The 27,237-nt window shown below is 53.1% G+C and overlaps 1 protein-coding gene across 2 annotated transcripts; it reads right to left on the reverse strand.

Annotated features, from left to right (window-relative positions):
- Positions 1–575: 575 nt before the first annotated feature.
- Positions 576–26,826, reverse strand: IGFBP2 (insulin like growth factor binding protein 2; the record flags this gene model as incomplete). Of its 2 annotated transcripts, none has more annotated exons than XM_079710508.1 (4): positions 576–1,095; positions 2,912–3,052; positions 3,793–4,022; positions 26,400–26,826. In XM_079710508.1, the coding sequence occupies 4 exons, from the start codon at positions 26,824–26,826 to the stop codon at positions 931–933; spliced, it is 963 nt and encodes a 320-aa protein (XP_079566634.1). In that variant the 3' UTR covers positions 576–930. The 2 variants fall into 2 exon arrangements, with proteins under 2 accessions (XP_079566634.1, XP_079566635.1); XM_079710509.1 differs by lacking the exon at positions 26,400–26,826 and adding an exon at positions 25,843–25,896.
- Between the last annotated feature and the right edge of the window lie 411 nt (positions 26,827–27,237).

Below are 27,237 nucleotides of genomic sequence, written 5' to 3' on the forward strand. Positions count from 1 at the left end.
TAGGGCCCACATCTGTGCCTGGTTCCCTAGTGCCTCCACATTGGTCAACACGTGCTATTCTGGGGCCAGACAGCTCCTCAGGCCCATCTGCGAGCAGGCCTGGATTCTCAGAGGTCACAACAGGCCCCCCCACTCCTTTTCCTTGGGGGCTGAGTAGATGTCTCCCCCTGGGCAAGGGAGCTCTCCTTGACTTCAGGGGCCAGAGGACCCCAATTCCACCGTTTCCCTGCTCCCTTTCTTCCTCTGCAGTGTCATCTGAATGTGAGAGAAAGAGACACGGGCTCCACCCCTCCTCCCCCAGGGCCCACCCAAGGGCGGGAAGGTGGCCAGAGCCTCAGCTGGGAGTCCAGACTCCTAGGGCTGCAGTGGAGGCTTCCACCTGGATGCAGGACTTTGAGTCTCCATAGCCCCTCTTCCTGCCCCATCCATCTCATTGCTGTGTTATGAATGGAAAACCGAGACCGTGCCCGTCCCACTTCCCCGCGAGTCCAGCCAAGGCTGGAGGGAAGGAGGCTGGTGAGCCTCGAGATCTCTTTCCCACGGGGGCCCCAAAGACTCAGGCAAAAGACACATGCTTTATTTTTCCTTCCTTTAATCTTAAGCAAAAGAGACACAGGGGTTCAAAAATAAAAATTTCTTTTTTCCCTCTCCCAAACCTTTACCCCAGCTCCGCACTGCAACCACCCGCTTCCTGCCCAGCAGGGACTCGAGGAGGGAGGGTGCAGGCATCTCCAGCTGGGGAGGGGGAAGGCAGGGAGGGGGGGGCGCGGGGGGGTGTGCTGAGCTCGGTGCTGGTCTCTTTCCAAATATAAATACACGTGTCAGAACTCCTGGAAAATCCTCCCTCCACCCACCACGCAAGCGCTCTCCTTGCTCTGCCAGCTTTGGAGAGGGGTGGGGGGCGGTGCCAGGCACCGGCTGGCTGTAGGTTTACTGCATCCGCTGGGTGTGTAGCCCGCGAGCCCCCTGCTGCTCGTTGTAGAAGAGATGACACTCGGGGTCCCCCCGGATGGTTGGGGCCCCCTGGATCAGCTTCCCGGTGTTGGGGTTCACACACCAGCACTCCCCACGCTGCCCGTTCAGAGACATCTTGCACTGAGGAGACAGAAGAGGAGGACATGGAGGTCTCACCAAAATGCAGGCTCCGTTCACGAGGTCTGGGTGTGCCTGCAATTCTGCACGGCTAATAAACTCCAACGTGACTCACGCTGGTGCTGCTTGCTGGCCCAGGGACTGTGCTCTGGTTATCAGCAAGGCTGCTGGGGATGCCTCGTGATGGAAAAACTCAGCCCCCATCCACGGGGAGGTCCCATCCAGCCGGGGACCCAGTGTACTGGAGTTCACTCGTAGTGTGAGGCGGAAAACGCACATAAAAGTCAGCGTTAGCTCGGGTCCTACTATGTGCTGGGCGTGGCGTAAGCAGTCATATACGCCGCTCATTTACAGTTCATATCTACCATACACTTATTGAATCCTCTCAACCACCTTGTGAAGTAGGTACCATTACTTTACCACTTTAAGGACGATCAGAAGGAAGCCCAGATGGGTTCAGTAACTTGCCCAATGTCACAGAGCTAGTAAGAGCCACAGCTGAGATGCCAACCCAGGCATTCCCCTTCCAGGATCCCTGATCTTACCCATAAGCCAATTCCTCTTGCAAATCCCCATTTACACATAAGGTTCAGAAGAAAAGATCACTATTTCTTCTTCTGAGCTCCAAACGAAGTAGCTGGCTTACATATAGAGGGCAGGTGAACGAACAAATAGCTTTTAACGCTAGATTGCTATTTCAAAGGGCAAGATGCCTGGGCTGTGAAGGAGATGGGGAAGTGAGACCCCACCCCCACCCCGGGGGCTCAGCAGAGCCCCGTACCCCATCTCCTGGCTCTGCACACCCACCCTTTAAAAGTCAGTTCTGACTTCCCACTAGGACCACCAGGGGAGACTTTGAAAAATCTGGTGCCCAGAAAGCACCCCAGACTCACAAAATCTGGATCTCTAGGGGTGAGGCCCGGGCATCCGTATTCTTTAAAGCTCCCTAGAGAAACCCAGTGTGCAGCTGGGCTCAGAACCTCTGCTGGAAAACAGAATGGCCGGTGGAGTCCACACCATCTCAATCCTTCTCTCTGCCTTACATGAAATGCACACAGACTTTTTCTCCCTATACGAGGGATGAGCTGAGGGAAGTGAGCAGTGCACTAGGTGAAAGGACAACTGACCATGTTAAACAGCCACTAACAATCATCACTACAAACTCTATGTGGTTAGGTAAACAATATTAATAATGATAAGGGGAAATATGCATACATAGATCATTAGAAGACATATGAACAGAACGGAAAGGGGAGGAAAAAGGGCTCCGTTTCTAGAAATATTTCAAGTGGCGTTTCTCCACCCCTGATTCTCCATTCCCTGAGATACTTGAAAACCAGAGAGGCTACTTGGTCAATGGTTTAAGTCAGTGATTCTGGAAATGCCGTCCACGGATCATCAGCATCCTCTGAGGGTTGGTTAGAAACGCAAACTCTCAGACTCCGCTCGACCGTCTGAAGGACAGTCTCTGGGGACGAGGCCCCAGAATCACCTGCAGGTGATTCTAATGCTCAGTAAAATCAAGAAACACTGGCGTGAGGTGCTATTTCTCCTCCAAGAGGCTCCCTCCTCTCCTGGACACCAAGCACTGCTGGCAGGTAAGATGGGTACATGGAGTCAGGCTCTAACAAGCCTGAAGCCAAGAAGAGAAGCCCCGCCCCCGTCTTCCCTGGCCTGGCAGCTGGCATCCCCTCCCCCCTTGGCTGGCATCCCCACCCGCCTCCTCACAGAACACCAGGTCTCCCGCTCAGAGGCTTACAGGTGATGGGGCAAGAAGAAGGCACACCCAGGGTCCGGGGCCAAGGAGATCCTCGCTCACCTGTTTGAGGTTGTACAGGCCATGCTTGTCACAGTTGGGGATGTGCAAGGAATAGAGGTGCTCCAGGGGCCCCCGCTCGTCGGGAAGGCGCATGGTGGAGATCCGTTCCAGCACCTGGTCCAGTTCCTGCTGGCAGGGGGTCTGTGGGCACAGGCACGCGGAGAGGATGCTTAGAGTGGGAACAGGCCCGTGCTTCTTCTGAAGGGACTTTCCCAGGGCCACACAGCTGGCTGGTGGAACCGGGAACTTCTGACACCCAGCCCAGCAATCTACCTACCATATGATTTTGCTCCACCACACCCCTAAAGAAAGTCACCTGCATGTGAGTATTCCCTCCTCTCCTCCATCCGTGTCCACGGCTTTCAGGGGTCAAAATGGGAGCTACTTGCAAATACTGAATTCAAGTGGCTGCCTCTAGAGTATCTCTGCACCCACCCAGTGGCCCAACCTCCATTCCCTTCCATAAACCCAACCAGGGCCAGGACAGCAAAGCCGAGCTGGAAAGAAGAGGGGGAGCTGAGCGAGGGCAGCATATTGCGACAAGAGTGGGCAAGCTCAGGTGGATCCATCTATATCTCTAGCATCCATTGTTTTGCCTGTGTCCTGAAGCCAAGCAGAAACGTGGGAGATTTTAGAAGGAAGGGACTTCAAGAACCCATATGCAGAGCCCATTTCACAGCCAAAGATACTGAGGCCCCCCCAAAGAGAAACTGATCAGCCTGAAGGTCACTGAATATGTCAGTGGCAGAATCAGAAAGGAAAGTGCTTTGCCCGCAGGCACACAGGACATGGATCTCATCGGGGGGCCCACATCCCCGCTTGCTGGGACACTCCCTTTGCACATCCTCCCACCCCTCCAACCAGACCCGACCCGCTCTGACCCTGGCAGGTGGCGGCCGCAGCTTCTTGGGCTCCTCCAGGCCGAGGTGATGTTTGCCACCCTTGCCCATCTGCCGGTGCTGCTCCGTGACCTTCTCCCGGAACACGGCCAGCTCCTTCATGCCCGACTTGAGGGGCTTCCGGCCAGCACCACCTCCACCTCCCAACAAGTTCATGTTCCCGTCCACGTGGTTCTCGACCAGGCTTCCCTCAGAGTGGTCCTCGCCATTGTCTGCAGAGAGAGGGAGGGAGGAAGAGCTGCAGGTCCAGTTTCCAGAGAGGTGGGCCCTCCAGGGACGATCTGGACCCCTGATAATGACAAGGAAGGTGATGCCTAACATCTAAGCAGTGGTGCTAAGTGATTTATGTGGATGATCAATGTCGGTTTCACAGCAACGATGAGCACAATTAGCAACGTCCCCCAACTTCTATAGACGGAGAAGCTGAGGCTCACGGAGGTCAATTTCTTGACCAAGATCACAAGGCAGGATTCGAACGCAGGCTCTCTGACTCCAGAAAAATGCCTGGGTCACCTACTCTGCTCTGCCTCCACCCCAGGAGGTCAAGGGGGAGGATGCGGGTGGGGCAGCAGAGGGGCACAAACACAGGATGACCACGTGGGCAAGGCTCTCACCAGGGCACGGGTAATGTCCACCACTCTTCCTGAAAGACCTCTCAGATTCACCCGCCACTAACTTCCCGTTTAAAGTCTTCATGAGGTCTGGTTGGAAAAGGCATGGATCGGATGAGCTTTTAAAACTCATGCCACAGAGATCACTGGGCCGTGCTGTGTCTGGCGGGGAAGTGAGGTGGAGAGCCATGCTGCCACCAGAAGAACACAGCGTCCAGCACCCCTCCGCCATCACTCTTCATCTGCCCGTCTGCTTCCTCCTCTTGTTGCCCTGACGCTCCACTCCGACGGCTGCTACAGCACTATCCCGGGACCCTGATTTGTCTCCTGTCTATGCATGCTGCCCCACCCCCCATTACATCGAGAGCCCCCAGAACAGGAACGACGACCACGCTGCAGTTTCATCTTATCACAGGGCACGTAGCCTCATCCAGATGTCTGTCCAAGGACCATCCACTAAGTCTTTCGATTTCTTAAACCTCCAGCCAGCTGGCAATAGGGAACGGCTCCTACGGTGCACACAGCTCAGGTGGAGGGGCCCTGAGAGCAGCCCTCCCCTCCCACGTTCTCATGCAGGCTTAGGCACGTCCAGCCAGGGAACAGAGTGAATGGTATGGAAGGGTCCTAACCAGGGAGACAATTTCTGGCAAGCTCTAGGCGGGCCGGGGTGCAAAGAGCCCCCCGCAGACACAGCAGGGCCAACGGGGTCTCAGACCACGCTGCCTGGAGCGGCCCCCTGCAGGGCTCAGGGAGCAGGCAGGGGGAGTTTCCAAACAAATCTTGCACATTTTCTCTTCCCCTCTAATGCACCTCCGAAAACTTGCAGCCTGGATAACATACCCGAATGGCTTTTACAATATTTCTACACAAGGGTTTCAGGCGAGGCACCTAGTACTTGGCAGTCCTTTCAGAATTCAGGCACAGTGTGGTGGGCTCAGGGGGTCGCTGTCCTGGACATGCTATACGGTGGAAAGAGCTGGCCTTTACCTGTAAAAGGGGGGCCATGATACCCCCTCTGGATTGTGAGCTTCGGTGTTCACTCCCTCACCAGCTAAGGTGTGGGACCCTCTTCCGTGCCTTGGGGAGCCAGCGCCTGCATCCTCGGAGCATGCTCCAGCAGACTCTGGGGGACCAGGCACCAACAGGGTCCCTGGAAACGGAGGAGTTCAACAGAGGTTTACTCCCATCCCTTCCCTTTGCACTAGGCCTGATGCCTGGTCAGTTCTCATTAGCTGGAGCATCCTTTAGAACCAGGCACGTTATCTCCAGACTGGCAAGCGCTGGATAGGAGGGAGGACTCGAGTTGAATTCCAGCTCTGCCACTTTTTATACCAGCTGTATTTCTCCTGCATATATATCCGCACTGTGCCTCTGTTTTTCTTAACCGTAAACTACTGGACAATAATAGTTCCTACTTTACAGAACTGCTGAGAGTATGTTATAGGTAAAGCCGTTAAGATACAGTGTGGAACGCAGAAACTCTGTGTCCTGTTGGTGGTGATTACTTTGACGATGATGCTGATGATGTTGATGATGACAGCTGCCTCAGTGATCTGCTACCCCTGCCGTGTGGAACCCAATCAAGAAGCAGGAAGCAGAGGAAGATAAGCTTCTGAGCATCAGAACAGCAGTCATCACATCCATGCATCGTAAAGCCGCGATGCTTTCCTCACAAGTCAAGGAAAGTCAGTGCATGAAGAACCTTGACGGTTCGCAGTAGCACTGGTCAGATAAGCCTGGTTTCTGCATGTCTGGTTTCCAAGGCCACCGCAGAATAAAATCAACAAAATTAAAAGGAGAAAAAGGGAGGCACGTGGTCAGTGGCGAGAAGTATCAAATGGCAGAGAGGAAAGAGGACAGTAAAAAAAAAAACCAAACATAAGAACTCCCGGGGACATTTAGTGCACAGCAAACAACTCCACAGCCATTGATGACCCCTGAAAACTTGCACGTCGTGTGGCCTGAAACAAGACTAGTGTTGATGTTACGACTTCGGGGCATCCAAAAAGGAAAGGGGTAAACACGACAAGTATTCAGTAGTAAGAAAGATATCGATCCAAAATTGTTCAACTTTAGAAAAATAAAAATTGAAATATTTAAATGAGTAAGCCCTTCGAAACCCGGAAAATTTGTCTCTAGAATGGCTATTTCTCCAGGGGCTCCGGGTAGCCCAGATTTTATCATAAATAAACCAAGCGCAGATTAGAGATCCTGTTCCAGAAGCCCCAGCACCACCTGCAGGGGAAGGCTGATTTGAAGCATCTGCCACCAAGTTGGGTGGGAGTCCTGATCTACCACGTTCTACAGTCACCCGCCCCAAACTTTCCTCACCCACCCTGCCCTCCCCTTTCTGTCCTTGAAGATGAAACCCAGAGACCCCAAGAGAAGCAGTCCTGCTTCCTTGGCTCAGCTACCGGCCCGGTTCCCCTGAATGGGGACTGGCTGCAGCTTTCCCCTGGGACTGGTCAGGCAGCTGAGGCCAACCACGAAGATGATCCCACCTTCCCTGTTCAGACACCAGAGGTAGAGGGCAGAAGGCTGAAGGAGAGGCTTGTGAGAGTCTGAGACAGACCTGGCAGATAAATAGGATGGGCTGATTCAGGTAACCCTCCATTCTGCTTAACATTAACCTTGAAGCATAAGGCAGATGTTGGCACAAATGGGGGGGTGGGGAACGACTCATCTCCATCCTCACCATCAGGTCTGCCATTTCCATTTCTACAGGCTTCTCTGTTTCCCTGCACCTGGACCTGGTGACACAACTGCAGGCTCCCTGCCCTCATCCCTGCAGGTGCTGGCCCGGGGAACACAGAAGGAAGACAGCAAGACGCCTAGAAAAGTCCTGCTTCCCCGGCTGCATTGGGAACCATGCAGAATCGAAGGGGGAAAAAGATGGGGGCCTCTGGGCGGCCCTTGCCCAGCCCCTCGGACCTGAGTTCACCCTGGGCACAACAAACCCATCCTCATCGTGCCCTGCCCAGCCTGCTTCCTGCCCACAGTGACAGAGAGAATCTATGGAGACCTCAACACCACTTCTGCACTCGACGCCCTGAGTTCTGCTCACAAAGTAATTAGACAAGGGCTCTGGAAATTTCCCACCATTTCTGGAACCATGCGCTCTGCTGTCACGAAGCCTGTGACTCTCAGAAGTTCACCGGGGTCCTCTCTTTGGGGGGCAGATTTGCCCGGCTGCCCCGAGGTTTAAATTAAGACAGCCCGTCTCCACTGTGGCTGCAATTACATGTTCTCAGGTTGAAACAGAGCAGGATGGCCCACATTTAAACCTCTTCAGGAACGTCTGGGAAGGCTCCACTCACCAGAACCCAATGCCTGGAACATTCTCGGGATCCGGGTCTCCCAACCCCAGCACTACTGTCTTTGGGACCAGAAGATTCTTTGTTAGAAGCTGTCCTATGTACGACGCCCAGCACCATCCTGGGCCTCTACCCACCAGATGCCAGCGGCACCCTCCCCGAGTTGCAACGATCAGACACGTCTTTGAACATTGCCAAATGGTCCCCAGTTGAAAACCACTGTTCGGAGTTAGGATTGATCCAGAGGCCTGAAGTTCCCGGTCCAGTGCTGAAGACTCCCAGCCTCACATAAAGCAGATCTGAGCTTTACTGTATCCCCTCCCTCGGCTAAGACCCTTCCACCACTGTTCCATCACAAGGAACACTTCTGGCCTATGAGCCTTCCTTCTTGGTGGTGGTGGTGAGGACCCCAGAGGACTCTTAGCCTGCTGACCCCTCTTCCCTAACTCTCCCGGGCACTCGTACCACTGACAGGGGCCAAAGAAGCATCCTTTGGCTGAGCCCTAGAGGTCAGCCCGCAGTTAACGCTCAGAACCAGGCCCCCTGCAAGCTCTGGAAACACTGGATGGAAGAGAGGGGCACACAGATTAATGCACGTTCAGGACTGCAGGCTCCAGGCAGGGCTGGTCTGTTCATCAGGCACAGAGGGCACAGTGCCCAGGGCCCTAGGAAATGTAAAAATAAACTTTTAGGTCAAAGCAAACATCTTCATATAACACTGATACGTTTGCAGTTATAAAATACGATTTTATAATTCTTCTGTGTTTGCCCACAAAGGCAAACATATCTGGTGCCCCCAAAAGTCATAATGCAGCCCCACTCCAGGTCCCAGAAGACAGGGCTCAAGTGGGTAGTCCTATCCCAGAAGGAGAGAGGTGGCTTCCTGTCCTGAGATGTCCCTGACGGCTCTGAGCGGAAGGTCAGTTCGTCCACCCTTATGGAGGACACCTGGGTTCAAGGGTATGTTTCATTCCATTCCTTTATTGATCTCATCATTGCCAATGAAAGTGCCAATAAGATGAGGAAATCCATGGGCCTGGTCTGCTGACGCAGGTGCTGACACCCCACATCTTGAAGTGGAAGCCCAGGACAGGGAAATGCAATTGTTGACTGGGTGGAGATCAGAAAGGACTGTAGGGCTTCCCTGGTGGCGCGGTGGTTGAGAGTCCGCCTGCCAATGGAGCGGACGTGGGTTCATGCCCTGGTCCGGGAAGATCCCACATGCCGTGGAGCAGCTGGGCCCATGAGCCATGGCCGCTGAGCCTGCGCGTCCGGAGCCTGTGCTCCGCAACGGGAGAGGCCACAACAGTGAGATGCCCGCGTACCGCAAAAAAAAAAAAAAAAAGAAAAAGAAAGGACTGTAGCCTGAGAAGAGCCTTGATTCCTTGACTGATCCTATTCCAGCCAAAGAGGTTTAGGGATTCAGCCCCCAAAGTCTGATTGCCTGGCTGAATCCTAGCTTTACCACTGAGCTGTGCAGCCCTGGACAAGTTACTTAAGCTCTCTGTGCCTTCACTGCTCATCTGTAAAACAGGCACAAACAGGATCCACCTCCAATGGGTGGCAGGGAGGATGTCGAGGGCTGCCACATGCATACACAGGGCCGGCACAAGGGGCTAGCCCTCAGCTGCTGCTTCCTTTGCATCCCACACTCAGGGAAGCACCCACATGGCACCGCACCCTCACGCTCTGCTGGACAAGGACATTATCACACGTTACCAAGCTCTGCCCATACGTTCCCTTATAGGTGACAGAGCAGTCCGCAGGAAAACATTCCACACGGAGAACTCCAGCTAGAGATGGAATTTGCCCTCAGAACAAAAATACCAAGTTGCATTTTTTTTTTCTGCCTAGGAGAGTTCGGTTCAGAATAATATTTATTAAGCAACCACTTATGTATGCAGCTCCATGGGCTACAGTGCAAAGGTCACTCTAAGAGATGGTTCTTAGCAACCCAAATCACATAACTGGAAAAGCCTGCGGGCTTAGAGATGACTGACAGGGACCTCCAAGATTCCTGAAGAGATGTCCCTGTAAGGATCAGTAAGCAGTAGCTGTTCTCTGCCTAGTGACCCAGGAAATGGGTCAACGCTGAAGAAGGGAGTTTCCCAATTATGTACAGAAGGTCAAGGTTTTCCAAAGACAAGTTGGGGAGATGATAGAGGGAGAGTAGTCTCCCTTGTGGGAGGCTTGAAGGGCGGGGAGAAGGCCCGTCCTGCCGTAGGGGCACTGCCACACCCTCCCACCTTACACACCTGGAGGAGAGCTGAATGCGAGACAGATGGACCGAGAGGACATGGACGAGGTGTCCTATTTTACAGACAGCAAACCCAAGGCCCAGAAGGACCAGCGCCTGGGTCCAAGAGGAGCACGCACAACGTCTCTGCTGTCATCAGAGGTGCTCCACGACTGGCCTGGGGTCCCCGCACTGCCCTGTGACCCGGCCTTACTAAGCTAGCCAAGCAGGGAAGCCGGAGGGGGACACTCCAGGAGCAGAAAGATGCCTACTTCTGTGCACTGACACTCTGGCTTTAAAACTTAATTTTGGCACAGTCCTTTCCCCCGCAGTGTCATCTGGCTTGATTGTAGCACTGACAACCTTACTCAGCGGATGAAGACCCTTTCTCTCATGAAACTTCACTTTCTCCTATTGTGATGCTCCGACCTCTGCTCCATTTGACGTTGGCAACTATCTACGGGAGACCTTAGAGCACTCTGAGGAAAACAAGCCTTAAGAATCTAACAGCAACCCCCTACCCGCTCCTGCTTACGGTGTGAGGCATTTGTCCTCATGCAGGCCTGGTGAGAAGAGGAGACCTCTTCCCAACAGCATCACACATCTCCATAAGAGGTGAATACATCTCCTTTCTTTCTTCTTTTCTTTATTCCGAAGAAACCCTAGCCATTTTCCAACCTTCTCCTCCGTCTATCTCATGATTATTTGGAAATCTAAGAGCTGAGGGCACCACAGAGATGATCTAACCCAACCCTAAATCCAACACTCCCTCCAGGGAACTCACCTCCTTCAACAGGTAATAGCATTCCAGGCCCTTTGAGAATGGATTCCAAGTAACAGGCCAGGAGAATGCTGGCTGCTTTCCTGGTTCCACCCTGGCTGGGCACAGAACTCACATGGCTCCTTCTTTGTTGATTCCTCCCAAAATGCACTTAACCTTGACATATGTTGGGCAAAAGAATAAACACTAACTACCATCTTCCTCCTCCCTCCAGGACAACTTCTCCACTAATATCCATGGCAGTGGACAATTCATTCACAAACTCGAATGGGCAAAGAACCCCAGGAGTCAAGAGCCCTGAATTCCAACCCTGGCTTTGCCACTGACAATTCACCCGTGATTTTGGCCAAACCCTTTAACCTTCCTGAGCTCTAATGTCTTACGTCTGAAAAATGAGAATAATCACCCTACTAACGTGAAGGCTGCTACTTAAATAGGCTACAGCATTAGTACCACTCAAACTCCCAATGCGGGCAGAATCAGGCTTTGGAAGCAATGTGCAGATGATCTAGTTCTTGAAAGAGTAAATGAAAGGTGCGTTTGTTTGGTAGAGGGGAAGGGTGGGTGATACCTGGTCTGCAGAACGGCCAACGCATGGGGGGAAAATGAGTTAGAAGAGAGTTCTGCATCTACATCTTTCTACAGCTTTCTTCTAAAGCTTGATTCTGTTGATTGTATAAAGTCCATATGTGGCTAATCAAAGCTCTCTGCCATCTGATGAAGTCCTTGGGCAAGGGTGGATTTGCCAAAATTACTTTAACTTTGCTTATAGAATTTAGGCAGAGGAAAGATGGGAGGAAGGCAGGCAAGAAAGGGGGAGAGGAGAGGAGAGAAGGAGAGAGGGAGGAAAGATAGGTAGAGTCTCATAACCGCCGTGCACGCATAGGTGAGGCAGGGTTCACAGGTAAACGCACCAACACACAGGGGAGGCAGATTTTGTTGGAGAGGCTCTGAAGCCAGTCCCTTTGTATGGCTGACTGTGCTCACCTAACTTCACCTAGCATATGGCCACTTTGTTCAACAGCACAACCCACGCAGAAGCCGGGGTGGGTGATTCAGGCCTTGCTGGGAGGTGGGGGAGTGCGGGGGACATCGTCGGGGGCAGAAGTTAGAAACAGGTGGGGTAGGAAGGGGGCCTATTGGTTAATTTTCAGCTAAGGTTAAACCTGAAGCCCTTAGTCTCTCTGGGTGAGAGACATCATGTGCCTTCCTCCACCTTTTTTTTAGGCTGTCACAGGCGGGCAGCCACCTTTTTCTTAGGCTGTCACAGGCGGGCAGGCAGCAGCGGCCTCTTACACTGGAATCCTTAGTGCGTGCATGGATGTCTCACGTGGTGGCATTCCAGCCCATCTAAAGGCGTTCCTGGACGGGCCATCTACGCCCTGCTGACACCCAGCTTCACTCCAAACTCCCTTCCCATTCTCTGAGCCCCTGCTCCCTGCTAGGGAGCCAGCTAAGCAAACCTGATGTCTCTCAGATGCCACTTCGTTCTGGGAAAAATCCCTTCGGCAACAGACCAGTAGCTCCTCAGTATGGTTTTTGAACAAAAGGTCTCCTCTCTGATGACACCCGCCGCCCACCCGAACATAAGGGAATGGCTGCAAACAAGCAGCCTCCTCTGATGCTCTAGACCCATAGGTCCCACAGGAGATCACATCACACAAGGGCGAGAACTGGCCTTTCTCACCTTGAGACCATCTCCCTGCACCGACAGCTACCACGAGCCCATCACCGAGCTAAGGGCTGCAGAGCTGGGTAAAGTCTGTGGACTGGGATGGCCAGTAGGCACCCAGCCCCATCCTCATACGGGGAAGAAACCGCTACTGGAGATAACGGCGACGGTGGACAACAGGAGGGCAGAGAGGGCCGACTACCTGCCATGCCACTCTGAGCCCTTTTTGGATCTCCTCTGGAACACAGGCTCTGGAGCTCGAAGCCTTGGCCATCCGGTTCTAGTGCAGCACTGGCCGGAAAGCCAGAGGCCCAAGGTTCTGATCCTGATGTTACCGCCAGGCCTGGGATTCTGAATGATGCCAGGCTGGGTGTTCCAGATGTGCAGGCCCCGGTGTGCTCAGCTGTAAATTCAGAGAGTTAGACCAGGCAAACAGTTCCCAATTGTAGCTGTTCATCAGAAATCGTCTGAAGAGCCTGCAAAAAATAAAGTCCTACACTCCAGCCCCAGAGCTTCGGAGACAGCAAGCCTTGGGGCGGGGGCGGTCAAGGACTCTGTACTTTTAACCAACCACCTTCCGGCTCAGGGCCCCATTCCTCTGTGATTCCTGCCTCGGTTTCCTGAAGAATTTCTTGGTGATGGGAGAAAAGGCTTCTATGCAAGAGATACGGCTTCACATGCACACTTTGCAAAGACGAAGCCTCGTAAGCTCTTCGCACCCACTGACATGCGGGTTCAGAAACAGACACATGTATATGCTTAGATGCACATACAGGGGCCCTCCTCGGCCAAGCATCATGGAGGTTTTCTAGAGCATCTCTCATCGCGGGCTCCCCCTCGAGTGACCAGAAAGCGCAGGGCCTCCCTGCCTCTGCGTTCTCCAAAGGACTGCTTCATAAAACACCAGGGTCATTCCTGGAATCGCCAAGACCTGGGGAGGGTCAGGGCTGAGGCAGACAGTTTGAGAAAACAAAAACATGCTCAAATTCAGCCACGGTCCTCTGGGGTTCTGCGAGCCAGTCTGTCCTTGAAGAGCCAGAGAAATTGATATCAAGATGGTCAACAGCACGATCAGCTTTCCCTCCTTTCCGTGAGTCCCCAGCATGTCTCGTCTGGTTCAGCTAAAGCCATCTGAGAACCTGGCAAGGGGACCTACCTGCTGAAGGCCCAAGTGAGCGGAGAGTGTGCTTTGGTGCAAACGTAGACCAAAGGCTTATGGGAAGAGTGTGCCTGACCCAGTAATTCTACTTCTCTCTGACATGTGCACAAAAACGTTCATTGCAGCATCACTGTACTTGCCAAAAGCTATTAGCAACGGGATCCGAAAGCCTTCCAATAGATGAATGGATAAATAAAATCAGTAGGGTAATACAATGGAATAATATACAGCAGTTAAAAAGTATAGCTCTGGGGCTTCCCTGGTGGTGCAGTGGTTGAGAGTCCGCCTGCCGATGCGGGGGACACAGGTTCGTGCCCTGGTCTGGGAGGATCCCACATGCCGCGGAGCGGCTGGGCCCGTGAGCCATGGCGGCTGAGCCTGTGCGTCCGGAGCCTATGCTCCGCAACGGGAGAGGCCACAACAGTGAGAGGCCCGCGTACCGCAAAAAAAAAAAAAAAAAAAGAAAAAGTATAGCTCTGACCTGTGTCTATCAACATGCATAGATCTCAAAACCTAAAGTGGACGGGGGAAAAAGTTGCAGAATGAAACCTTTTATGTACATTTTCCATTATCTCAGAGAATGACTCTGAAATGTTGGTCATTCATTAGCAAATCTGTTTAGCTAAGAAAGAGAAACACTAAATAATGCTAGTGGTTGTCTCTGGGGAGGAGGGCCAGGGAACAGGTGGCCGGTGGGGAGGGCCATCAGCGGAAGCTTAAAAAAAAAGACTTGAAGTAAATATGACAACGAAATATCAACGTTCCCAGCTGTGGGTGGTAGATTGGCATTATTATGTCATTCTTAGTATTTCTCTGCATTTTTAAAGCTTTCTTTTAAAAGGAACTCACTCCATCCACCTCTCACCCTCCTTGTCAAGCAGGGGTATCAGTAAATACGGGTGCCCCTTGAACCCCGCTGGCTAGAGGAGGACCAAATCACGGTGACATGGCCAACTTCAGTGCCACTCTCAGAGGCCAGTGTCACAAGAGCCACCTGCCTGCCAGTCGGAGACTGACCACGGGCTCCCGGCCAGGTCTGTGCAGCATGAAGAACTGGGAAATGAGTCAGAGCAAAGACTCGAAGAGAGTGGAAGCGGGTCACAGGGTCAAGGAGGGGAAGATGCAGGAATCAACACTCAAGGGTCACTCATGCCCAATGGAAGGGAAACAGCTGTTCTGGCTTCCTAAGGAGCAGGGAGGTAGCAGCCTTAAACCGAAATGGGAGAGATCTATGTTAGAAGCCACCCGAGTTTCATAGGAAGAACTAAAATGAGTAACAAATTGCAGGTGGAAAAAAATTACACATCTTCCTCTGATATCGTTCAAGAGGAAGGAGGATGGACAATATGGCCTCCAAGTGTCCAAAGGCCACTTGATTGAGTGGATGACGGGCATCCCTGGGCCAAGCACTCTTGTAATTGGACTCGGCTTCCTTCACAGCCCTGTAGCCTGAGTGCACTGGCACAAAGCCATGGGTCCATGCTTTTCCTTCCTCCTCCAAAGGAGGGAGCTTCTTGAAGACACAAACTTGTACTTAGCTTCCATAGAGTGTAAAACAAAGTACACATCATGAAAAGAGGGCAGGAAGGGAGACATTTTGTGTGCTCAATTTGCCTTTTTGGAAGAAAGAGATTGAGCTTTCGTCTTCCAAGACTGGAGATTCTTCTCCTTCTGTAACTTTATCCACCAGAGAGGGGTCCCATTATTTCACATCAAGATTTCCCAAGAGCCTTGGTCAAAAGGCTAAAACAGCACCTGTTTACTTACATGAAATGTATATACATCTCTACTGACTTGGTTTCTTCTTAGATAATATCCAACTTTTTCAAGTGCTTTTCTTGCTCCCCTCCAGGATCAAACAGCATGTGCTGTGGGAGAGGGATAGCTTGGGAGTTTGGGACTGACATGTACACACTGCTCTATTTAAAACAGATAACCAGGACTTCCCCAGTGACTCAGTGGTTAAGAATCCACCTGCCTATGCAGGGGACACTGGTTCAATCCCTGGTCGGGGAAGATCCCACTTGCCACAGAGCAACTAAGCCCGTGCGCCACAACTACTGAGCCTGTGCGCTAGAGCCCGCAAGCCACAGCTACTGAGCCCACATGCCACAACTACTGAAGCTTGCGTGCCTAGAGCCCGTGCTCCACAACAAGAGAAGCCACCGCAATGAGAAGCCCACGCACCACAACAGAGTAGCCCCCGCTCGCCGCAACTAGAGAAAGCCCGCTCACAGCAACGAAGACCCAACACAGCCAATAATTAATTAATTAATTTTTGAAAAGGCTATCTGTATTTAAAAAAAAAAAAATAGATAACCAGATTTCCCTGGCGATCCAGTGGTTAAGACTCCATGTTTCCAATGCTGGGGGTGCGGGTTAGATCCCTGGTAAGGAACTAAGCTCCCACATGCTGCATGGCACAGCCAAAAAATAGAATAAAATAAAATAGATAACCAACAAGGACCTACTGTATATGTATAGCACAGGGAACTCTGCTCAATACTCTGTAATAACCTAAATGGGAAAAAAATTTGGAAAAGAATAGATACATGTATATGTATAACTGAATCACTTTGCTGTATACCTGAAACTAATACAATATTGTTAATCGACTATACTCCAATATAAAATAAAAATTAAAAAAAAAAGCACGTGCTACAGGTGGTATGATAACTGTATCTGTATAGAGTCAGTCTCATAGCTTGTACCTGTGCTCAATCAGTGTTTAAACATTAGGAAAACTGACTATCCAAAGAGCATTCCACCGCTCTCTGGCCTAGAGTATCCTGTTATATTACTTCTTTTTTTCATGTTTCTGGTCTCTCCCTCACCATCTAAGCCCCAGAGCAGCAAGAGTGGTTAGGAGAGAAGAAAGGCACTGAGCGAACAGAAGCATGAATTGGAGAGGAAGGCTACTTCCCTCTACCAGGACCCACATTCAAACAACTGTCCCTGCACTCAGCTCTGATGTCACCACACAGACCAGCTCCCATGGACCATAAACACTGGGTCCCACTCACCTCTCTCCTTCCACCCTCTCCTTCTGCCAATTCTTCTCCATCCCCAGACGTCTCCCAGCTATCCCAGGCCTGACAAATTGAACCCAGAGGATGCAAAAAGAAACTGAAAACCTGCAAAGATGTCCAGGATTGCCGGCCACACTCTCAAACCAGCACAAGAAGTGTCTTGAATATAAATAAGTGTCTTTAAATAGGTCACCATGCTTTCTTTTCCTTCAACTAAAAGTTCACTAATTTTGTCTGATATAAACCTGCAGCACATCAATTGTCTTCCTTGGTTATGCTCTCTTGGTTTAGAGGCAGCAAAGGAACCAGAGATAACTAGCAGGGCCTCAAGTAAGAATCCTCCCCTCAAGGGGCATGAATGGACCCTGGTCCGTGGTCAGCCATGGCAGAACCACAATGAGTGACAACGGCACCAAAGGTCATGACCGCCCTCTGGAAAACCCTCCACCACTGACTCCATTCTGGACTTTCCAAAGCAAAGGGCAGCTGTCCAGGTAAGCCACACCCTGTGGAAGCAACCACACTTCCTTGCAGGATTCTTAAGTGCCCCTTCTTAATAAACCTGGCCAATCAGCAAACAGCTAAAAAACAAGCATGTGCCTTCTTCTGTTCTGTGTGTTGACATCAGAGGGAGAAGAGAGGGGAGAGAGGTCAGCATCAGTACGATTCACCTGATTCTCTGAGTTTCTAACCCTGTGCTAAGTAGTTTGTGTACAGAACAACATGAGGTTGATAATTTCTTATCTCCTCTCACACTTGACTAAGAAGCCACAGGGTATGAAGTCAGTGGCACAAAATCAAGCAGCAACAGCAGAGCCAAAACCAAATCCCAGGTGGTTTAACTCCATAGCTCTTAACCAACCAGAATGGCATTTGGTCACTGGTATCATGGTAAACTCCTGACCAAGACCTTGTAACCCCAGGGCTTCCTTTCTACTGTTCCCCATCACCTTGTCTCTTCCCATCTCTACAGGACCCTCCCTCATCTTCCCAGGGAAGGAAGCCATCAGTCATAAGCCAGCGGCCCCCACCCAACCCCAAAAGCCCTTAGGATCCAGTAAACCCATTCCTCCCCACCCCCCTTTATCTCGCCTGACACACCTCCTGCCAGTGTCTCTATAGAAGCCACCCAGCCTTATCAGGCAATTGCAAGGGCAGGGCCCAGGGGAACTGTCATTTTCATTTTATCTTGGCCTCAGGCACTTTAGAAAGTAAGTTCCCCATCCACAGGCAACTTGGCACCTCCATCCAGAAGTCAAGACAATAGACCTAAAAGAAACTTCCTGGGGAGTTGCATAAAGGAACATTTTTGAGAAGTTATGCCTTAATTACTACCTCCCAGGGAAAAGGAGCTTTTCCAAGCAGCAGTATATAATTCACTGCTTCTCTGCGTGTTTGAGTCTGATGGAATGGAGCTCTGGAACGAGAATCTGGAGACCCAGACTCCGTTCTGGTCCGTCCATTCTGGTCTGTACTTGCCTTGGCATTTGAACCTGAATGCGGCCTTGATTTCTTCACCTGTCAGGTGGGGAGAATCTTGAGGCTAAAACAGCTAGAAAAAACAAAAAACCTACAGTCAGACTTCCCTGGCGGTCCAGTGAAGACTCCGTGCTTCCAATGCCGGGGGGCGCAGGTTAGATCCCTGCTCAGGGAACTAAGATCCCACATGCCGCTCGGTGTGGCCAAAATATTAAAAAAAAAAAAAAAAAAAACTACAGGCATTTGGGTAGCAGTAGACAATATCTAGAAAAAAAGCAATTTTAATTATGCTTATGTATTTTGTCATTTACCCTGTGAGGCAGACCCTTTGCTCACTGCACCCCTACAATCCAACTCAGCTCACTCCAGCTAGAAGGCCCCCATGTCCTCGACCCCTATCAGGAAGGAACCCCTGAGCCTCCCCCCTCCTCCCCAACTTACCAAGGCCTCCCAGGGCCAGCGCCCCTCCCCACAGGGCTTCCTCACCCGCAGAGCTCAGTTCCTTGAATGAACACAGGCCGACACACCTACACCCGTCCACTAATTAGAAACCTCCCCAGGCTCTGCTCGGGGCCAACTTAACCAGGGCCTGTGGGCCAGTTCCCCAGCCCGGCAGCTGGAGGTCTGCCAGGCCTGCTCCCTTCTCCCCAGTCTTCACTCCTGCCCTGCCTCCCAAGAGCCAGGAAGAGATGCGGGGCTGGCGGCCAGAAGGGGCCCCAAGGGCTGCCAAATGCCCCCTCCCCCCCACCAAAAAAAAAGGGGAAAGGAAACAATTCCTCACTACAGTCGACTCTGTATTTCTTTCCGGGGGAGCCGGCTTTCTGAGCAAGGTCTCCCTCTGCGTCCTGACTGACACCCAGGAGCTGAGCCAGCCCAGATCTTCCTTGGCTTTGTTAAGGAACAGGAGTGGCCCAGGAAGGGGAGGGGAGGGTCGAGGATCAGAAGCCAAGTAGGGGGAGGGACAGAGGGAGATGGTCCATTTTCCAGTAGGAAAAACAAAATCTCCTAGAGCCCATCCACTCTATTCAGAGTCGGGGGAGAGGGTAAGAGAGGGGGCAGTTACTCTGGAACCTGAAAGCCAACACATTTCTCTGGACCCACCACCCCCTCTGTGAGGAGAGCTTTGCCTCTCCTCCCCCCCACCACCAAGGTCCTCGGAGTTTAACAAGACGGTCCACCCCAGATGCCCAGTGGCAAACGCTGTGCTTTGTCCCTATTGCCCCTGGTTTCACCACAAGCATCTGCTGACCCCTGAAGACTCAAGCATCCAGCTTCTCTGCTTCCTGGGGCCTCAACTTCATCAGATGCTTGACAACAGACACTGTGTCATGTCATCGTGGCCAGAAGGGCCATTCAGAGGGCTTTCCGGGACCACAGGTGGAATCAGACATCAGGAAGAACCCCAGGGCCCAGAAAACACTCGCCCATGCCTGCTGAGAACCCCTCAGGCCCCACTCCACTGGGGAGTGAGGTCAACGCTGGAGACGGCGTAGTAAGAACACATCGCTTTTTTGGATAGAACATCCAGTTTCTTTGCCAGGATCATGTTCAACTTTCTGGCACCCTAGGCCCAGACAGGATGGACCTGAAAGCCCACTTTCCTGGGGCAGGAAACGGGCACCATGGGGTCTTCACTGGCTGCACTGACAATACGACACAGCTCACCCGGCACACGCCGTGTACCAAACGTGTTAGTAGTACACACTGGTTCTGACACTCTTCTGCTAAAGCCTGGGTCCTAGCAGGTGACCTGTGGAGGCCATCCGTGGAGGAAGGTGCTGCCCACCCCTGAGATGTGGCCTCAGGGATTCCCCAGTCCTCTGAACTCCAGCAACTGGAGAGCTGGGTCCTAGAGGTCGGCTGGCAGGTGAAGGCAGGACTCAGCTTCTGGGTGCTGGTGTTCTTCCTAATGTCCAATTCAACCTGTCCCATTTCTGAGTAGCAAGGCCAGCAAGAGTACCCAGGGTCAAACTCTGGGGCCCGCTCTGCCCCCTACAGTCCCTCCACCCCCATTCGGGCACTACAGTGAAGCTGCCAGAAGAATGGTCAGCTCCAGATCCTAGCGCATGAGCCCTAAAGAGCACCACCTAACTTATCCATAAAACGTGCAAGCCTTGGACCTCAGGCCATCTGTTTATTGTCAACTGGGTTTATTCTGCATTGGAAATAGTTTCATTACCTTTTCCACAAACAGCTCCACTACAGTCTGTCTGTGAAAATGGGTCAGAGGTATGGATGCTTCCATTTTATAAGTGGAGAGATGGAAATCAAGTGGCTCATTACAGGAAAAAAACCGAAAAACATCCAAGTGCATAGACTTATGTATTATCTATCTGTACACACACACACACACACACACACACACACAGATGTGACCCTATGACGTTGGTGCTATCAATTCCTCATTTACAGATAAGGAAACTGAGGCTCAGAGAGAATACATCTCTTGCCTCGGGTGGCAAGTACAGTGGTAGGAAATTGCGTTTTGAACCAAAGCCAGGTCACACCAGGATGAGGCCCCTTAGCGTCTGGTACAACCTTCAGAGACAGGTGGCCTGCCTGACACAGCCAGTTCGGCCTTCGTTTTAAAGGCCGCCTAAGTGTCAGAGAGGAGACGTCGCTTGCCAAGATTAAGGCAGCTAAGAGAACCTACTACGTGCCAGGCATTTTGCATTATCATAGCTGACCTCACATGTACCCCATTTGAGAAATACAATCATCCCCATTTCACCAAAAGATAAGACCCGGGCCCGTCATCACGCAGGTTCTCAGAGACGGGCCTGCACTGGAACCCAGGTCAATCTTCCAGCAACGGCCAGGCTGCTTCCACATCCACCCACTGCCCACCAGCTCTTCTCTCTAGAGGCCCGTCCTGGGACCCTTCTGCCACTCCTGACTACTGCACGCGGGCCACTTCCATTTCTGAATTCCCCAAGTTCTAGGACTTGGGCCTCTCCAAAGAGTCAAGGGAATGCAAATAACTGAACGGTGGCCCAAGCATCACCTGCACGTGGCGGGTGTCCAGGAACAAACCTTCTGGCTGACGGGGGTCAAAGGTTTTTTCTGCCAACAGCCCGCACTCACTTGCTTGGTCACAGAGGCAGAGGGGTACAGAGGAAAGGCGGCCAGGTTAGCCTCTCACCTCACTACTTAGCTGCTCAGGTGGCCCCTCCATTGAGCCCCAGAGTCCACACCTGTGGAATGGAGGTAAAAAGCCTCCCTTGCAGGGATGCTGTAAGACAGGAGACAAAGCAGGCAAAGAAGTAATTCATACCAGGATGAGGACAGACGGGAGGCTGCCTGCCATCTCAGCAAAATGCTGGCCAGAGACAGCAAGGAGACGCAGAGGGGCTCCAAACATCTGCCAACCAGATCGCCAGCACCCCGGCGCATTAGAAGTATAACCTCGCTCCTCTGTGCCTTGGTTTTGGCAGAAGCAGCCCTAGCAGGCACCCCCGCCCACGAAGCCCAGCCCCGGCACTGCCAGCCAACCGCCCTCCTCATTTAAGGGTCAGATTTGGTTCAAACATGCCAATCCCCAATCATCTACGTGGTCTCCATCTACTTGGATCCCTGAGGAAGGCCAGGCCAATCTATTTCCCATGTCATTTTCTCGAGCCCTGTCCACCTGCTTATTAGCATCCAGCCAGGTGTGCTAGAATTATAGTGGGAGAAGCGTGGGAGAGGAGAACGGTCCAGAATGGGTTGTGAAGACAGGATGGAGAAAGCAGAGGAGGAAAAGGGGAGCTGGGAACACAGAGAAGAGAGAGACTAAAACTAAATGCGGTCCCTGGGTAGGCAGTCTCTTTAAAAAATAATGATAATGATAACCAAGCCTTGTTTTTTTGTTTTTTTTTTTTTGGCACGGTTTTGTAGTATGTGAGGAGGACCAATAACAAAACCAAACATGGGCACAGCCTGTTCATTTTCTACTTCTCCCTCATTCCCTTTAGCAGCCCCTGCCCTGCCCACCCCTCCCCGCCTCGGGTACTCCTGTCCTGCATTTCATTAGAACCAAGAATTTTTGGAACCTGTTCATATCAGAACTTAGCAATTGTGTGTCCCATTTTCTACAGCAGAGAATAGCTAATCTGAGAACCGAGGAGAAGCTAACCTGATAAATGGGCTAGAGAACAGTGATGCTCTCAAAGTCACCCTCAGTGTCTGACAGCTGGTGGCTGAACACATCCCGACTCTCAGGCACCTTGCAGTCATTTCTGTAGGAATTCTTTCCCCCAAAGGAATGATGTGCCTGAAAAGTTTATTTTAAAGCTCACTGCTAAGGTAAGCTAATAGTGAGAACCATCTAACCCTCCCTCTTCCCTTTGCCCGCCAGGAAACTCAAGGCTCCAATTAGGCCAAGAACCACTGCATAGATAGACCCTCATGTCCACAACAGATGGGTTTTTCTTTCCCCCTCTCCTCCACCACCTATTCTAACTCAGAGACTCCTTACCTCTGGTTTTGTTTTTGTAAGATCTTTTGACACTGTTAATAGGATTTTTTTTTTTTCTCAAAGCTTCCTCAAATATCTCATCAAAGGAACAGACAGGGCCATTATCACTACACATGGGGAACGATCTCCGTGAACACTCTGGATGGGAGTGCAAGGTGAGCAGGGAGACTGCGGGCAAAGACTCCAACACTGCCTGCCTCTGCCTAGTTGGTTCGGGACCTGTGGAGTCACACCCTCCAGACCAGCCCTGCTTCCAAGGCCACAGCGCACAGAGCCACACCCTGCGTAATCCCTGTAGTCAAGGAACTACAGATCTCCGGTCTCCCCAGAGGGACCCAGAAGCAGCAGCCCTCCAGTCCCCCATCTCCCCTTCCAACACACTCAGGCAGAGCAGCTTAGCAGAGCTAGTTCTGGGTATTCTGTCTAGGGTGGGGGGTGGGGAAAGGTAGTGACGCTAGCAATCAGTGACAGTAGGTCCCACTCATTCCCCAAGACTATTTTACGACTTTGAACTCAGTATGCAAATTTATGCAAGACAAGATGCAAAGCAGCGCTCTGAGCCAGAAGTCCCGTTGCTTTTTCTCCCCCTTCTTTGAAGCTGCACTGAACCACTGTAAATCAGCCCTCGCCTCTGCCCCCCTTTATGCTCCCCCAGCAACTGCAGATGCAAAGCCTCCCCAGGCCCGCCCGCCCGCCCGCCCGCCCGCCGGCCGGCCCTGGGACTTTGAATGACTGCACATTTCTATAGCACCTTTATAAGTGCAGCGGGCCAGACGGCCACTTGGGCAGCTCCGCCCCTCGGCATAATCCCCGGCATTGTACACGGAAGGGAAGGAGGCAGGGGAGATGCTTGAGGCAGCCAGTCCGGCCCGGCCGAGGCCCTGAATTCTGAAAGGGCCCGGACTGGCCCAGGCCTGCTTCCTTTCCTTTCCCTAACATTTCTAGGCACTTCTGCTCACGCCACCACCAAACACACCCACGCATTTCTCAGGTCCAGACTTCACGCAGATCTCAGGGTCCCCCTCCTGTTTTTCTTCCAGGCCCACCCACTCTAAGCCCCCCACCCCGCAATCTGCGCCTCCGTCTGACTTCTGGGTTTCTTTGAACCACCAAGTCCCAGCCCATCACCCCCATGGGATGCAGGCTCAGCACCCGCTGATGTGCCCACCCCCACCCCCTGCATCCCAGCCATCCCCAGGAAGCCAGCAACACAGCCCCTGAGTCCAGGGAACAAAGACAAAAGAGCTAACAGCAAAGCCGGAACTGCTGGGGTTTGCTGCCTCGAAATAAGAGGGTATGTTTAAAATTCTCAAAAGCAACCTGCTCAAAGAGGAATGCAGGCTGGGATGGGGCGGGGAGGGGGGGTCATTCTTCAGAGGGGGGAGGAGAAATGGGAGACGGAGAGGAGGCGGCAGCATTCAGTGCTAAGGTTTCATCGGGGCCACGTTCTTGTCGGCACACCCCACCCAACTCGGACCCCCGCAGTCCCCACGCAGCACCCCGATCCCCGCCCTGGCTCAAGACCCTCTCCTGCACAGGAGCCTCAAAACCCGCCCCTCTCTCTCTTCCCTGCACCCCAGCAAGCCCAGGTTTCTCTCCTCTTCACAGTGCCCCCTTCCCCTCAGCCCTCTTCACGCCTCAGGCACCCCGCTCTTAGCACTTCTTTCCAGGGCACCCGCTCAGCTTCCGCCCACCCCCAACCTTGGTGTCCCCTCTTCCCAGTCTGGAGCACAGGAGAAAAATGCGGAAGGCGGCTGTCTGGCCGCTGGGAGCAGGCTGTGGAGGCAGCTGGGGCTGGCTGGCGGAAAGGAGTCCCATAACCAGGCAGAAAATCCACAGTGACATTCTTCCCATGAACTCACCCCATTGTCCCCGAGCTCCCCTGGCGACTCCAGGGAGGAGTGAATGGGAGAATTCCCAGCATCTGTTCCCTTCTGAAGACCCTAACCTGCCTCTGGGGGTTGGGAGGCAGGACAGTTGGTGTTCAGGCAGAGAGTGAGAGGACTGAAGAATGACAAAATGCCCCCAAACAGGTTTTTTGAGGGACACAGCCAGGCTAGGAAGGTTAGGAAGGACATGTGCTACGCACTTGGCTAAAACAGTCAGAATCCAAACGATTCTATGAACGTGGAGGCCTTTTGAACAAAAGTTCACCCTGCTGAGGGAGATGTTTAGTTTGTCAGAGTTCAGTTCAGAAAGCACAGTACCTCCCCGGTGGACCACGGGGTGCTGGGGGGCGAAGGAGGAGGAACGCGGGACTGGGGGGATGGGCACCCACAGTGAAAGGACCTTTGCTGAGTCTTTTCCCTTTTACTATTACTTTCTAAGAGAAGCTGGAGGAAAGGGTTAACTTCGAGGCAGGCTAGGGAGGGAAGCAAGCCGGAGTGAGAAGAAAGGGACTTGAGGGGTTCCGCTCAGAGGAAGCCCTAACTTGCTGTGCACTCAAGGTCAAAATGCGACAAAGAAAAGATTTCAACTCTGACCCCTAATTGTATTCCCAAGGAGAACAGGGAAAAAAACAATAGCAGGCTGAAGGAAGGGGGCCGGGGGGTGTCCGGGGCGGGAGGGGGCCAAGGACCGCAGAAGCTGACAAGCAAGCAAGAATTTTTCACTTTTTCTTTTCTTTCTTTCCTTCTTTTTTTTTTTTTTTTTCCTCTAAGTTTGAGAAACTTGCTTTTTAAACAACAGCAGCAGGCAGTGGACACATTTCACCACTGTCTCCAAGAGGAAAGAAAATAATTACAGCTTCCTCCAGACCACTGGGGCAGGAGGCTTTTGTAATTTAAAAAACAAAACCGACAACAAAAATAACAAACAACAACAACAACAAAAAAAACCCAACACGTGAGAGATCTTTATAGGCTGGTTGTGTCCCCCGAAAAACTTGTTTGGGGGTATGCGAGCTCCGTACAAAGAACCTCAGGGCCCCCATTCTATGGGACAGGAAGAGCTCCCTCAATTAGGATGGGGGGCGGGGGGAGGGCAACACCTCGCTCCGGTAAGAGTAGCTGCGCCCCGGCCCAGGCATCCTCCTGCCGGACGCCCGGGGGCCCAGATGCTAAACTGAGCGGCCTGGCTGCCCCCGCCCCGGACCGCAGCCGGCGACCCGGCTTAAGTTACAGTGACTCAACGAATGGGGTCTCTTCCTCGCCTCCCAAACGTCCCTCTCTTATCGTTCCACACGACATAAAAGCAAGAGCCTTCTTCGTCCTCTCTGTAAAATAGCAGCGTTCCTTTTTAATTTTCCCCCTAGGCAGCCCAACCTACAAAGTACCAACAAGTCCTTTCTTCTCACCTCACAATCCCAGAAGGAAGGGACCTCAAGGCGCCGCTGCCTTCTCCTAGCGCCCCCTTCTCACTAGAGGTCCCTGGTGTCACCGGTACCCGCCAGCCTCAGCCCCCGGCGGCGTCCTCCACCAGGACCTCTCCAGGAACCTTCGGTCGGCGGTCACCAGCTCAAGCGGCGCCCCAAATAAGCCTCAAGCTCCTACTCACCCCGATCTGACCGACACCCTCCTCCCCAGGAAATTCCCCCTCCAAAAAAAGAAGTCAGGGTACATTCCACCGGGGAAGCCTATGGTAACAGGGATGCCTTCTCTCTCCCCATTTTTCCCCACCAAATTAGTAGCCGGGGATCTTCCGCACGCTTGAACTCCAGTTCCCCTCCCCGGGCCTGACTTTCTGGTCCCCCCTCCCAACAATCGCTCAGAGCCGGTCCAGGACTCCGCTCTTCCTCCGCTAAAACGGTCTCAGAGGTTCCGCCACACATTCCTTCCCTCCAGAAGGGCCGCCAGCCAGGCTCCCCCGCTGCCCTCCAAGTTTCTCCGAACTAGTTGTCCCAACCAGCATTACCTGCAACCTGCTCGGGGCTGGCGCTGTACTCGGCATCCCCGTGCTTTTCGCAAGTGCCCTCGCCGTGAACCAGCGCCCGCAGGGGCAGCTCGGAGCCCGGGTGGGGATAGCAGCGCAGCCCCTGGCCGCAGCGCGGGGTGTACACGCCGCACCGCTCGCCCTCCAGCCGGGCGCACACGGAGCAGCAGCCGCAGCCCGGCTCCCGGACCAGCTCGCAGGGCACGCGGGCGTCGCCGGCCGGCCCGGCCTCGGCGGCGGGCTGCGCGGCGGGCGGGGGCTTGCAGGCGGCCAGGCTCTCAGACGTGCAGGGCGGGCAGCGGAACAGCACCTCGGCGCGCGCCCCGCGGCCGCCGCCGCCCGCGCCCAGCAGCAGCAGCAGCAGCGGCGGCAGCAACGGCAGCGCGGGGCCGCCCAGTCTCGGCAGCATGTTGGCGGCGGTGAGCGCGACGGCGGCGAGCGAGCGGGCAGGTGGCACGGCCCTGCGAGCGCGGGAGCCGCCTCCTCCGCTTCTTTCTCCTCCCCCGCCGCCGCAGCCGGGTCCTAAAGGGCCCTGCTTCTCCCCGCCCCCTGCCTTCTCCCCTCCCCCTTTTGGAGACCACCCCCTTCCCCCGACACTCCCGCGCGCGGGCCTCTGCGTGCGCGCACGCCCACTCGCCCATCTCCACTTCCTTGCATGCTGCGTGGGTCCCCTACACCCCCTGGCCTCTCTCCCTCCACACCCTTCTACCCCGGGCTCCCTGACTCCTGGAGGATGAGAATAACTTGGGGGTTTGGGTAAGATTGGCGCGGGAGTGGACAAGAGTGGGTGCTTTTGTCTCCTGTTTTCTGTTCAATTCGG

Source organism: Hyperoodon ampullatus, assembly GCF_949752795.1.
Source record: "Hyperoodon ampullatus genome assembly, chromosome: 8".
NCBI classification, from domain to species: domain Eukaryota; kingdom Metazoa; phylum Chordata; class Mammalia; order Artiodactyla; family Ziphiidae; genus Hyperoodon; species Hyperoodon ampullatus.